The 15,413-nt window shown below is 33.5% G+C and overlaps 1 protein-coding gene across 1 annotated transcript; it reads right to left on the reverse strand.

The window, feature by feature from the left end:
* Positions 1 to 4,853: 4,853 nt before the first annotated feature.
* On the reverse strand, positions 4,854 to 10,809 carry LOC130935283 (UTP--glucose-1-phosphate uridylyltransferase). The gene is made up of 21 exons (XM_057864972.1): positions 10,575 to 10,809; positions 10,378 to 10,425; positions 10,102 to 10,193; positions 9,913 to 10,003; positions 9,413 to 9,473; positions 9,233 to 9,310; positions 9,103 to 9,153; positions 8,929 to 9,002; positions 8,154 to 8,226; positions 7,975 to 8,032; positions 7,817 to 7,863; positions 7,654 to 7,719; positions 7,330 to 7,362; positions 6,845 to 6,897; positions 6,693 to 6,768; positions 6,557 to 6,613; positions 6,390 to 6,473; positions 6,211 to 6,309; positions 6,029 to 6,133; positions 5,194 to 5,265; positions 4,854 to 5,113 (listed from the first exon to the last, which is right to left on the reverse strand). Exons 1-21 carry the CDS (start codon positions 10,655 to 10,657, stop codon positions 5,087 to 5,089), a joined length of 1,428 nt encoding a protein of 475 aa, XP_057720955.1. The 5' UTR covers positions 10,658 to 10,809; the 3' UTR covers positions 4,854 to 5,086.
* Between the last annotated feature and the right edge of the window lie 4,604 nt (positions 10,810 to 15,413).

Consider the following 15,413-nt stretch of genomic DNA (forward strand, 5'->3'; position numbering starts at 1 on the left):
GACGCCTATATATAGATGTCGTTTACAGCGAGGTTTTGTTCCCCATTTTCAACCTTTTCAGTTTTCATCACTTTCTCCTCTTTTCTTCTATTTTCTGACCATATATTTTAGTAAGACGAAGATGGCGCGCGTAGATGCACGTGATCCAGACATAAATCGATTGCACGCGACATGGCACTACGTTGGGGCAACCGATTTCGCGGTTAGTTTCGTTATCTTGATGTTTATGTTATCCCATATATGGATAGCCATGGTTAAGGTACTTGCCAAGAACTAGAATACAATTTATGGTCTAGGTGGCTAAATGTATCGGTAGCAACAGGTCACTGATAGGGTATAATTCTAAAAATGTGGTTCTCATTGTTTTGTAATTAAGTTTTTAACTACATAATTATTAATTTAGGTATTAAATGTTGGGGTAGATATTTTTCAATCGTTGAAGTTAATTTATTGGTTGCATGTTTCTTAATTTATTAATTTAGTTATTAACTATCCAAGTAAAAGTTATTTTTTAAGTTAAATAAACAATTATGTAATTTTGTATTTATCTAAATTAAATTATTAAGTAAAAGTTTGTGAATTAGATTATTAATAAATTTAGTCAATGTTTTTATTTTAAGTAATGTATTGAGAAAATGTTTATTAATTAACTAAGTAAATATTACCATAAAAAGTTTTATTGACAGAAATTCAGTTAGTACATATGTGTAAATTTCTGTTAAATAAATGTATACAATAGTTAATTCAATTTGTTATGTCGATGCACGTATACAAATTTTTTCTAATTGTGATCATTTTTTTTTTGTTAGAGGCCTCGCTTACTTCTGCCTCGACGAGTGAGTCACACGCTTCCACCACCGGATGCCATCGTCCCGTATTTGAGGGAGGTTGGCTTCGACGACACGGTGCCTCTTAGGGACTTTGTCTTTGAAAACTTCCTAATCACGGCACTCGTAGAGCGCTGGCGTCTGGTGGCTGCCACTGTTGCTGACAGATGTGTTGGGCTGTATCAACGGCAGGATGACCTTGCAAATGAGGCTGCTGTCCAATTGTCAATGGTCTTGGGACATGGTGGGTGCTAAACACGTATGCGTTCCACCAACCCTCCGGACCTCCCTAACGAAATAAAACATTCATGGTTGGAAACTACACTAGATATAGCAATCATAAATGAGTAAATACGCCACAATTAAACTTGACTTTATCAATATCTGAGGTTCTATCAGAGGGCTACACAAAGACTCTAGGGACATCCAGTTGCAACTTGGCGGCAATGCACATGGTACTTTAATCGGTTTGATTCGACCATTCGTTACTCAGTATTTCTGCGAATGCTGTAGTTCTTCACACCTTGCATTACTGCATCTCTACTTTTGAATCAATGGCCGACCCAAAACTCACCCCACCGTCTAGGTTGTAATAGTCTTTTCCGGTGTTGGAAAATGGAGATTTCTCATGCATCGTGTCCAGATCCAATGCATGATAGTGACTTGATACATCTGATAGCGTCGGAATCGGGTGGGGGGAGGCAAAACATAGTGCACCACTGCCTCGTCCGGTGTCTCCGGTACAAACTTCTCATCATCATCATCTTTAGAAGAAGCACTATCGTTGCTATCCGCAATGTACTCTTTGTCGGAGTCTTCATCACCCACGTCCATATCTTCCACTGGACTAGCAACATGAATTGGTGGTGGTGCAAGAGGTGGGTCATCCTGCACAAAGATCGAGAGGACGGATCTACTGTCACCAACATCACTAACCTCGGTGGAAAGCTCCATCACTTGTTCCGCCATGATTTTTTCATGGATGTCAAACTTGAGTTGCACATGCTCATCGCCTTGGAGTCGAAACAGGCAAAACCGAAAAATTCCATTACGCAACGGTGCTAGCAACCTATACTCCATCCTTCCGATCTCTTTTCTCCTTAAACCACTGAGGTTGCTCAATACTATATTTTTCAACTCAGACAACGAACTTACGTGCCGAATGCGCAACAGTAACGGATTATCACACTCAAATATCACCCTATTGTTACTGTTCCTCATACGACAATTGGGATACACACAGACAACCACATATCCGCTACTGCTAGACATTTTTGCCCATTTTTTTGGAAGAAAAACGTAGGAGAAGAATATATGAAATGTATGTGGAGAATGCCATTACACATCCTTTTATAGTTGTTAGAAATTGTCTTATTGTATCTCATTTACAGTGTAAACGACATAAGCTTGCACATATCTCATTTACACTGTAAACGAAATATACACGTATCACGCGCACTGTCTTATCTCGTTTACAGTGTAAACGAGATAAGTAATTCTACATATTTGTAATAATTTATAAAATTATTTATTTCAGTAAATAAGTTTTTTTAATCTATTTAAATAAAAAATCCTAACTTGATATCTTTATATGATTAGTCTATTAAAATTCCAATTTTAAATAATTTATTTGATTAAAAAAAATTTAAAAGCTTTACTGATTTCATATTTATTAATAAAATTAGAAATATTTTTTTATGCACATTGTTATGCGTTTTTATCACAATAAACTAACAAAGAAACCAAAACGAAATTATAATCTTTTAGAACCAAAATCAAAATTAAAAATTGGAGGAACTGAAATTCCAAATACAAAAGCTTTTTATACATCAAAGATAGGTATTATTGAAGTGAATAAAAATTATAAGTGAAAATAATCAAGTTGGGTTGGTCTAATGGTTAGTTTACTAGTCAGTTTAAGTAAATGTCGGAGGTTTGAATCTCGCCTTATGCATGTAACAATCCATTGGTCAACGACAAATCCTTAAATAGAGCTCCGATCCATAACGGATTAGTTATTATCCTGTCGGATTGAGGAATACCATGAAAAAATATATATAAGTGAAAATTTTTGAGCTAGCATAAAATGTGAAAAGAATTAGGGGAAAAAAATACAATTTCTAATTTAGAAGAGAAAAAGAGAGAGAATAAAAAAACCTAGACTAGCTAGTAACATTAGGGATAAAATTCGGACAAAAGAATGTTAACTAAGACAGTAATGACAGCCAAACTTGATAAGGAAATAACATATAAAATTATAAGTGTAAATTTTATGATCATCATTGATCAAAATGATCTTGAGACTAACAACATCGAATTGTTAACAAATCAATGTTTATAAAAAAAAAATTATTGAGCCATACTGAAATCCAAACGTTTTCTCATTCTGGTCCAAGACAAGGTTCAAGCATTTCATGCATTCTTAATTTAGGGAACAAAATATCGAGGCTAATAGAAATAGAGTATGTAATATAATAGATCAAGATTAAGAAGATCAAGACAAAGTTGTTAAGTGATAGTCAAGCTTAGTTTGTTTTCAATTATGTTATTCTATTTTCTATTTTCAATAGAATTCTATGGTAGCTTGCTATATATAGCAGAGTTACTTCATCTATTGTAACACATCCAATTACTCAATAATAAATCAACAATTTATTTCAGCTCTTTGTTTCATTGAAAACTCTTTCATGGTATCAAGAGCATAGTTAAAAGACCCATGGCCTCAATTATCCCTCATCAAAACCCAGCCACTTCTTCTTCTTCTTCCCCTTTTCCTCAGTCCTTTACTGCATTTGTTCTTGATAAATTGACTGAAAACACTTTCACTTGGATTTGCATTTTGTTCGTGAAAAGGTTAATCAGAATCAATTGAAGGTTGTGCACATACCCTCTATAGAACAGGTTGCTCACATTTTCACTAAAGCCTTATCAACTCATACTTTTGAGAAGTTTCGTTTCAAACTCAAAGTTATTTCCAAAATCACCATGAGTTTGAGGGAAGGTAATAGAAATAGAGTATGTAATATAACAGATCAAGATCAAGAGGATCAAGATCAAGAAGATCAAAACACAATTGTTAAGTGATAGTCAAATCTAACTTATTTTCAATTCTGTTATTCTGTTTTCTATTTTCAACAGAATTCTATGGTAGCTTGCTATATATAGCAAAGTTGCCTCATCTATTATAACACATCCAATTACTCAATGATAAATCAACGATTCATTTCAGCTCTTTGTTTCATTGAAAACTTTTTCAGAGGCAATATACGAACGCCCTCACTAAGGATCTAAGGAGTTGCATTTCAACATACGTACTGAGTGTATTCCATTAGAATCTAACATGAAAAATATCAATTTTCCTCTATCTCATTTCCTCTGAAATTTTGATTTGTGAGTGTTTGTAAGGAAGAAAATTAGAAGAAAGACTAATGAGGAAAGCAGCAATGATTGATTGTTCTCTCTCTTTTCTGTTATTCTGCATTCTCTCCCTGTTTTCTCACAGAACTTTCTCTTCTTTTGCATTTTCCACGCTCCTCTATAATCATTCCTCATTTATCAGATTATACTCTCTTCAATTTATACCATATATATATATAGCACTGTTCCATTGAGTTTCTATAATAAAAATCCTTACATCTCTTTCTTTGGAAATTCATACCACGCTTCCTGCATTAGTTTCTGCAATTTTAGTTTTCACCCTTCCAGTGTTCATCAAGTCAAGTTTTTAGAGCTTGATTCCTGGCCTTGCGGTGAGACCCCGGGATCCTTCAGCTCCCTGAGATTCATTTATTTTTCTCTTAATTCACTTCCCTGCATAAAAAATTAGGCAATGTTTGTGTAGGCCAATACTTATTTCATATCTATAGCCAAGGGAAATACCATTTCACGTTTACTGCTTGTTAGTTTATTTTAGTTCTGTCTCTTGAATTTTTCGATCTGTATACGTTGTTTATTTTGAGCCTGCCTTGTGAGAATTGGCGGCGGTACGAAGTACGGCTATTTTCCACATTTTTCCCCCCGGAAAGCTAACGCAACAAATTATTATACAAAAATGGTCTAAAACATGGTCCTCCTTGAGTCCTTGTCAATTGCTCACAAATCACACATTTAATGGAAACTTTACAAAGTTAACCGTAAAGCTCCATATGCAGATAACCTCAACAAAAACTACTTTATTTTTCTTTTCCTATGCAGCTTAAACACAATACATAAAATAGCCCACGACTGCCAGGCTACACATCAACACTCCATTAGTTTCCTCACAGATCCTCTGGGCCATTAATTTCCTGCGCATCACAATTCAAGGTACTTAAAACGATGAACTTATAAAACACTGCCCTTTTGTACACTAAAGTTGGTAAAATACCTTGTTTGCAAGGACAGCTTTGTCAGGTATTTCCAGCTTTACACCCGACTTTGCGACGATACTTACTTTTCCCTGTACCAAACCACGAGGATAACAGCTATCAAAAGCGAATTAAAAAAAGTTTCATAGCCTCAACTGATGAGCGATTTTTTTTTCCCCTTATCAAGGCAGAAAATGAATTGCTAGCAATGAAAACATAAAAGAGGAACCCTCATCGAAGGGTTCACTTCGGGTTAGCTTGAAGCCTTGAACGTCGATTAAATATAACATGATCAGTATTCTGTTATTCAAAGTTTACTTTCATACAACCACCACAACCAAACCTCATGCTTCTAGTTAAACTTAGATACATGATTAAACGATGCTATAACTATGTCTTAAGTAAATGCTTTTCATTTTTTCATAGCATAATGCTTTTGTTTTTTAATTAAGCCTATAGACTTCAAACAATATCAGGTATAACTATAAGAATATCAAACTGTGTATAAGATATTCCAACTTTATATGGTTCCTATTTCAAAATTTTAGCATCAGGCTTATATTAGAAAAACAATTCTGGGTTCCTAAAACAGGATAATGCAACTCTGACTTTAATCATTGCAAGGGGAATTCCTTTGGTGTATATGCACGTGGATAGGGGAGGGGAAATAGAGGATTTGCTGGATGATCAAACTTCCAATATGATCATCACAATTACTCTAATCCTGAAGAATGTGGACCATAACAATTGGGCTACGAAAATTTGGAGTACAGAAATTTTATCACTATTAAGCAACAGTAAGCTTTTCTCTACCCCGTAAAATAACCAAAATAATATGAGGATTAGATCCCAAACCTTGAGGACAACACCAGCTCCAAACCATACATCGCCTGCCACTTTTAAGCTGTCGAGCTCAACTATACTAGGGATTGACTTAAAACGATTCAAGAAGTTGCTAACCTGTGAACGAGATTGGGAACATCAATAATTGCATTAACCATGTTATACAATGTAGTCGGTGTTATATAGATCTTAACCTTCTTAAATTCTGGCCCCAACTCAATAGATGGGTTTTCTGGATTTGCCCTTGCTGGGTTCCTAGTAACAAATCCATCCTGTAAAGTGTAGAGGTCGGACTGCAAAACAAGAAAAACTACATTTAACGAAAGATCAAGTACCAATCAATTTCCAATCACTTGAATAAAAAAACCATAACCTGGACAAGCAGCAAATCTGAAGTTGCCTTCACCGGAAGGAAGCGGGATCGAGGAACATTAATTCCAATAGCCTTGTCAAAGAACTGTTAAGAGAGAGAAATGTCAGAGCACTAAACAGTTTCAACATTAAGATCATTTTAGTAACATGTTAATATGCATTCAGTACCCTTATTGCTGCACCAGCTGCAGTTTCTAGCTGAAGAACTTTTACTCCATCAACTTCCTAAAACTCACGTGTCAGCAATTTTCTAAATAAAATGGAAAGATGAGCTATTTCACATCTATAAGTATGCAATATACACCTTTGGATTAGGAATAATCTCCATCTTAAGAGCATCAGCTTCAACAAGTCTTTTAACTGCCTTCAAGTTCACCCACCTGTAAATTGTATGTTATCAATACCCCAAAAGAGCATATAATCTAAAATAACTAGATAGCTAACCAAAAAACATACAAATTATTTGTGTTGAAAATTTTGAACTTCTCGATCGACTTGAATTCATTGACCTGCATAAAAGATAGCATCATATGTTAAAGAAATAATTGTTGTGTCAATCAAAGTTCTAGACTTGTATTTGGAACATGATTCTAACTTAAATTCCTAATATAGGTGTCATTATCAAGCAAAATCATCTTAAACCATCAATGTTTATAGTGCATAAATGATGATGGGAATTATTTTAACAACTGATGATTGTATTTCATATCATCGATGGTTATCAGTTAGTAGCAGCTGAATATTCATATATGTCTAGTAATAAGTGCTCCTGAATTTCTAATTTCCTATCATGGGAGACACCATTTCCTACTTCATTAGAGAAACCGGAAAACAGAGCTCATCATAGAAAATAACTAAATAATGCCCTAAAGCAATTTCCCCCCTCCACTTGGGAACTAGGGATGATTCAAAAGAGAATATGAGAGAGATTAGTAGCTCACGTGTTCATCTGGGACTTGGGCAATCTCCAGCAACTGCATTAGAGAATCAAAGATAAGCATCACTTATTGACACTATTGCAAATTTCGAATGGACAATACAGTTTTAAAATTTTGTTTTAAGGCACAGAAACCAAAAATGCTTTAGAGCGGGGCAATTATCAAACTAGCAAGCAAAATATCTTTCCCCTTCGAATTTTCAGATAAAATTTGTGGAGGATTTATTAACAGGAGCAGTTTTTAAGTTAGACATTTGCAACCATCACAGTACAGATTTAATCAGCTAAATCTTGATTGAGAAGTGGTGATTCAGCAATGGTTACGTGCCTGAACTCTTCCTTCATAAGAAATCAAAGTGCCACCCTTCACATCAGCCAATGTTTTGGGAGTCACCTGCATAACAGGCACCAAAAAATATAAGTAAATTAATCAAAATCATGTGAGGTCTACAGCTCAAAGGCAGTTGCTGATGATAATGATCGTTCTTCACCTCCATGCAGTATTCATTCTTGTTCTGGATCAAATGATTTAAGATTTCTAAATTAACCAGTCAAGGAGGCTGGATGATACTAAAGGTACCACCTTCATATAGAATTGAAAAGCAGTACAACCAAAAATGAAGCAGCGCGGAATATTAAATAAGGATACTCAAATCAACTACAGCACCCAAGTTATCTGAATTGGCAACAAACACGTACTCCTTACCCTGTAAGAGGGAAAAAATGGGGGGAAAACAGTGATAGCTACGATTCTTAAAAGGAAAAAAAGGGTGAAATATAAGACTTTGTCCATCCACAAATAAAAATAAATTGAGTTCTGGTGTAAACCTGTGACAATAGTGCATCAAGTTTTCCACTATTCAGTAATGATGGGAAGACATCTCCATGGCCAGGAGGGTACCTATGCATGAAGGAATTACTCATAAACCAAGCTTAGGAAGCTATGAGCAAAGACATGCTCAAAGGCCAAAGTTATGGCAGCTGACTAACGAACACACGACAAATTCCACAACAACAACAACAACAAAGCATGTGTTCTACTTCCAGCATAACCATAATATGATAATACACGTGTTTAAGATGTACTTGGAATATGATATTACTTAAATTTGATAGATATTTTATGCCAAAGTTTGTGCCTAATTGTGTCACATCATATACAACTCGGGGTACACTAATAACAGCCCTGAAATAATGATGACTGCCAAAACAAAACAGACAATATAAACTACAAATGTTCCCTCCCATGCATGAAAAGTCGATTTAATTCAGATTGTTATCTCCGGGATTGCTGAAACATGACATTGAAATGCAGGAGACAAATCACATACCAAAAACAACGAAAGTTGTTCAACTGAGCTCCCAAGTGTAGTTAATTGGCCATAGAATCATATCTTTCTGAATCTGAATAGCCATCTAAATAGTAGTTTAAAGGATAGATATGCTATGTAAGTATCTAAATCAACCTCTGATTCATCAACAAACTATATTTATAGCAGTCCTGGACTGCCAATTCAAAGGGAGAGAAATACATGACTCGAGTGACACTAGTCACATCAATGCAGTTGAATAACAAAGGCAAAATACACAAATGAAATCATACCACCCATCTCTGCCAGTCTGCCCTTTGGATGGGAATGGCAAAAAGTCATCAACAACCAATCGGGGATATTGGCTCTGCATAAATTTGAATTTGCAAAACCAATCTCAGATGAGAATTTAGAGCTTGAATTCTAAAAAAAAACCAAAATGAAGCAAGAAACTAAGTGATACAAACCTGGTTAAAGGTATGAATCTCAATGTTTGAGCTCTTGTATTTTTCAACAATCTACAGATAGTTAAATTGTTAGATCTGCAATAATTTATCGCATAATTCCAGCCAGAAGAGTTAGAAAATTTTTATATACCTTTTGAGTGTCATCATGAGTGTTGAATGAGTTCATCAACAGCAACGGAACATTGCTTCCATATTTGGCATTGAGGTTCTACAACAATTTATGTTATCAGTGGAAAGTGCACACGAAGTGTATTTATCAGTGGAAAGGACACAAAATAAAGGCCAAGCAAAGAGAGGACCGTAAACTAACCTCAATTTGGATAACAATTAAATCAAGAAAAGTCAGCCCATCACGAACTTCAATGACAGATCTGCATTACATTTATACATAAATTAAGAGTTACATACATGCCATGGAACAATGTGATATGATATATTAAAAAATAGTTTCCATAATTTTTCTCGTTCACGAATCTATAAACTTTCATGACAATACTAATAATAAAGTGACGAAGTCTAGCTTGAAAGGAAATTATTTTTTAATTTCCTTCTTTTTACTGGTGATTAAATAACCAAGCTGAAAAACCAATCGAAACGCCAGTGATGTTCCAAATTCTAGTCAATAGAGTTTATCAGACTGATCATTGCGATAAGCATCAAAGAAGCACGAACCAGACATTCATTGGCAACATCAGACAGATGATCTTAATCTTTAAATCACATACTGAAAATTCCGCATCTAAAGTAAGCATAAAAAAATACAAATAATTACAATAAACAAGTAAAATAATAAAATCTGATTCGGCATACTTTGGACCAGTGCAACCCATAGTTGTCCCCAAGCCTCCATTGAGCTTAAGCACCACAAGCTTGTCCAAGAGGCTCTTCACCTCGGAAGAGGCTGCACCAGTTTCAGTTCAGGCAGCAAACACATTGATTAGTCACATCGGATTCAGATAAACCAATCAGACAAAAGAAAAACGCGAAAAAGAAACTTACCTTCAGGAGTTGGCGCTAGACTGTCATAAGGCACAACGACTTCATCCGTAGGCGTCTGGATCTTGCTCCACTCAACATGTTGAGCTTCGCCACTGCGATCCATCGTCATGCATGAAAATCGATCAAGCTAATCAGACTCAAAGTAAAATGAAATTCTCCGCCATAACGTAGCAATTAGCATAGTTCGAGAGTAAAAGACACATGCTGAGTGAATCTAATCATTATCATTAATCATGATTTAACATTAAGTAAGATTCCTGAAATAAGGATCCAGACCTGAGGTAACGAGAGACGAGGTTGATGAAGCCGTTCTTCTCATTCTCACTGCCAAAAAACAAATCAAGTTCCGATTGGAAATCGCGACAAAATTTGGCGCGCAAACAGCGATTTTCACGAGAATACAAAGGAGAAAAGAGATCGAGAGAAAAAGAAGTAAAAGGAAGCAGAAATGCGCTATGAATGGAGTATAGAACCTGATTTGGTTCAATCCGGCAACTGCAGATTTGAGATTGGAGAGCTTGTCGGTATCGGCGGGGCTGAGAGTGGCGGTGGCCATTGGCGAAGAAGAAGGAGAAGAAAGTTCCAGAAGAGAGTGTGTTTCTGTGTGTCAGTGATGGGTATAGGGAGAGATGCGAATAAAGGGAGAGAGTGGTGGTGTGGTTATAAGGGAGATGAAAGAGATCGAGGGGTGTGGTGGTGATTTCAGAGGTTGACAGACAAACAACACGTTAATGCTTATTTAGACAGAATATGCACCGGAATATTTAGGGGTGTTCAAATCCAAACCGATCCAAATTAAACCGCTCATCCAATCCAATCCAAACCGAAACCGATTAAAACCGCACTAATTTGGATCTGATTGGATTTTATTTTTTACAAACCGTTGGATCGGATCGGATTTTGGATCTACTTTTCAAAACCGATCCAATCCAATCCAAACTGCACAATGTACTATAATATTATTATTTTATTATTATATTTATAATTATACTTATAACATGTTTAATTTATTATATATTTTTATATTATTCATGTATTATTATTATTTAATAAATAGTTTATGTTCAAAATGTTATTTATTATTTATTTTAACTAACCTATAATTTTATTTCTATGTTATGTTATCGTTAGTTTTTTAAGATATTGTTGAGACTTATTATGTCATTGTTAATTATTTAAAATTTGATGTTAAGACTTGTTATATGTATTTAATTTTTTTAATTTACAAAACCGCAAATCCAATCCAATCCAAACCGCTTGAAATTGGATCGGATCGGATCGAATTTTTTTTAAAACATCATCCAATCCAAACCGCACCGCAAGTAAAATTAGTGTTCGGATCGGATGAGTTTTTGACTCAAAACCGATCCAAACCGCACCGCGAACACCCCTAGGAATATTTATACGTCACACGGAATTTTAAGGCCTTGTTTGGTTGGAGCCACGGCTCAAATGTGTAATAAACTGAAGTGGATTTTGTATTTGACGGTTTCAAAAGTTGCTTTCTTTTTTTTTTTAAATAATTTTTTAAAAGTGATAACATTTATATTAAATAACAAAATAAAAGTTGTCTCAATAAGTATAATCGTATAAGTTGTAATAATAAAATTATGAGTATTTATTAATTTTAGTCTTTAAATAATTTTGGATTAGATATTTTAGTTTTTAATTAAAATTAATTATTTAATTAATTTTTTAATAATTAATTCATCATATCTCGCATAATCCTAACAGTTTAATACTGCAAATTCAAGCTACACAATACACACTCTACAATTTTAATGTTAAAAATCTTCAACTTGTTTTCAACTAATTCATACTCAGGAGACTAATGACTATATCTCTCAAGTACTTGTTCTTTTCGATAGATCCCATAAATCTAGACAGCAAGTTTGATTTGTTAAGATTTGTTGTCGTTGTCGTCATCTCCCTCTTCTTCTTTCCTGTCATCTCTATGGCCACATTGTCCACCACTCTGATTGCTTTTTTTAGCTTCTTCTCCGAACCAATGTTCAATAATCCCTTTAGTTTCCATATGAGCGACGACGACGACATTGCTTATTGTATGATAGCTTGGATGCGAGGTCGAAACTGTCTATTAGCTTTGACTTTGGGAAAGAAGGAATAAAGCACTCGAGATCTATTCCAATGAGAATTTGCATATGATGTCGAAAAAAATCTTCTCACGATGTTCTAATATCCAACAATCTACATTACTTGCCAGAAAGTGAAGAAAAACGTGCCCTTAAGATAGTTGTGGAACTTGGTCTTGAGGATGTGGTGGACGTTGTCGGGATTGGAGGTGATGCTATTATCGAAGACGTGGAGGTGAATACTTCTGGTGGGTGAAGTGCGGAAGACGTGAATATACCAATTACAGAGATTTGGGAAGTGTGTGGTTCATGACATATTAAGGTAAGTGCGACATGTATGACAAGAATATTCTTATCTTTTAAATATCAAAAATATAAATACATAAATTTTTTATCGATCAAATATAAAGTATTACACGCTTTAAATAATAAAAAGCATTAATAACCTCTTAATCAACTTTACCCTACTCACCCAAAATAAAATCTGGCGTAATGTTTCATTTTCCTTTAATGCGTTAAGCTGGCATTAAAAATATGATGATGATAACACCACCAAATTTAAAATTACCAAGAGACCTGTATCCAAACAAACCCTTAACAAATCTGAGGACGATAGAAGAACAAAGAACGAACGCCCCCGGCTTGTTCGGTTTTGAAAAAGAGTAGAGTAGCGGCCCTTTGACGCAAACATTGAGAAACTTGTTCTGAGCCCATTGGATCTGAAATTCAAATTCTTATATTCAATTGAGCCCTTTAGTTTGTCGTGGGCTTTTTCTACATTGTTGACGTCACCTCACGATTCTGGAAGCATTCGAGTTTCAACTGATATTTAATATTTTGGTGATTGTTAGGGTGCTTTACAAAATGGGGCTAATTTATTAAAATATATACCTAATTAATATTTAATACATTTTAAATATTTGTTTTTTACTTTAAAAATTAATTTGGATAATTTAAATACCAAAACAAAAAACACCATAGAATTTGTCTATTTTTACTTCTCAACAAAAAAAAAGGATATTTGCTATATTTACAATTATACAATTGTCTGATAAAAATTATAGAAGGTTGATGATTTTGTGGCTGATGTAGACTTGCCTAAGAAGGATCAAATTACATAATAATTAATAAATTTTGATCCATTGTAAATATATACTATTTTTTTAAAAGAAAATCAAATTTAATAGTATAAGTATATATAGATCAGTTTACACCAATGATTTATCAATCAAATATTTTAATAATAATGTAAATATACATGCTAGTTTGTTAGAGTATACAACAATGATAAAAAAAAAATCAAGAAGCTTTAGTAAAGGAATAATTATGTTATTCACTAACTAGAATTATCTGTTGCAGCAGCAAATTAATTCAACTCAAGGTTTGTCTTTCTGTTATAACTAACTTCTGTACTCATGTATATAAATAGATAGATGTACTTATTATATCCTATCTTATATCATCCTATATATTATCATCATCATCATAATTGTAAAAGACAGTATGCTGTAGCAGAATTTCAAGTTGTCAACCTTCTTAAGCATAGTGACACTGTTCATGTTATGTTTATCATTCCACATGCCATACCATGGTGTATATATATGCATAGGGATTGGCTACCAGCATCTCTCAATATCATAATACTCGCATATATCATGTTCAGATAGCTGGTAAACACCAAACAAAGATTTCTAGATGTTTTACCTCCTAATTTCTCCTCTTTCTAATACCATGCTTAATTACTAAAAGAAAAACTAAAAGAAAAAATATAGGTAGACAATGAAAATATTAAACAATATGAATAATAGATATATTGGATGTTCATTTTTTAGTAAAATATAATATATTTTTGTGAGATAATATTAATTTTAATATATTATTAGTTATAGTTGAATATTTATTATCCAGTTGTTAAATTGTAAACTCGAATCTTTATTTGATGTAAGATATTCAATAATTATGGGCTTTTGCAAAATGTTACATTAATATTCAATAAATACATGATGATACAAGCCATTTTTTTTAAGTAAATGCGAGTATGTTTACCCGTGCTTTATTTATTTTATAAAGCTTTGACAAACTAATGGAAATCAGAATTGTTTAGTCAATTTTATTGTGTCTTATACTTAGTCAAGTTGACACAAGAAAGAGAAGATTCAGTTGCGTAAAAGTTTGATAAAAAAATGAATGGGTGTTTATTATTAATTTTTGTGTAGGTTTTATAGGCATAAATGGTATCAGAAGATGTATAAAGTTATAGTTTTACTAAAATTATTTAAAAGAAGTTGTTTCATCTTCAGCCGAAATTTTTATTTGATTTGTATTAGTTAATAGAGCTAATACTAAAAAGAGGGTGAGCACATTGAGTGTTATTGATCCTAATGACAATTTATGTGTACTATGTAGTAATTAAAAATGTTAAAAATATTCATGAATTGTTTGTTGTCTGTGAGTATTTTTGACAAACGTAGTGTACTTGGGCTTGCGATGCTAGGAGTTTTTGGACCTTTTCAGGCATGATAAAGAAACATTCTGAGAGTTGGATGACAGTGACAATGAAAAAAAAATTTGCAAAAAATGGTTGATGAATTTGTCATCTATTATTTCATTTATTTGAAATATTTGATTAAAAAAATTAAAAAATATTTTACAATAAGATATTGGATATTGCGAATATTATTGCATCTTCAATAAAAAACTACAAGGAGTAATATTATAGTGTTGTATTGATTTTTTTAGTTATTGATGGTAATATCTAAAATAATTAAAAAAATTAAAATTTGCTTTTTGTCCCATGTTTCTATTTTTTTTTTATGATTCACTTTATTGTGTTGATCTATTGTGTTTAAAACAAAATTCAACAACTATGTTCTTTTGCAACATGTTCATCAATATTCAATAAAAACATGATGACATAAGCCTTTTCTTTAGTAAATGCGAGTATGTTTAACCATGCTTTATTTATTTAATAAAGCTTTGACAAACTACTGCTTTTAAAAGTTTAGAATAACTTTTTTAGTAGAGAATCATTTGCAACTAGATAATGACAATGTGCCTGTGTGTTATTATTGTAATTTGCCAACTTGATGATGAACGTCAATTTAATGGTACGTGGGTTTAGAATAAAGAAAAAGGAACATTGTTATCTAGATTGGTTTGCATTGGTGTATTCCATTTAGGTCATGTCAACCTTGTATATGTGTACGCTTATTCGAGGCC

The sequence above is a fragment of the Arachis stenosperma genome, chromosome 6, assembly GCF_014773155.1.
Source record: "Arachis stenosperma cultivar V10309 chromosome 6, arast.V10309.gnm1.PFL2, whole genome shotgun sequence".
Classification (NCBI taxonomy): Eukaryota; Viridiplantae; Streptophyta; class Magnoliopsida; order Fabales; family Fabaceae; genus Arachis; species Arachis stenosperma.

Excerpts from the sequence above, each read along its gene's own strand:
- LOC130935283 (XM_057864972.1), bottom strand. The coding sequence starts at position 10,657 with ATGGCCACCGCCACTCTCAGCCCCGCCGATACCGACAAGCTCTCCAAT. Across the intron at positions 8,227-8,928 it reads CAGACTGGCAGAGATGGGTG|GTACCCTCCTGGCCATGGAG; the intron begins GTATGATTTCAT and ends CTTCATGCATAG. Across the intron at positions 6,898-7,329 it reads CCCAAGTCCCAGATGAACAC|GTCAATGAATTCAAGTCGAT; the intron begins GTGAGCTACTAA and ends TCTTTTATGCAG.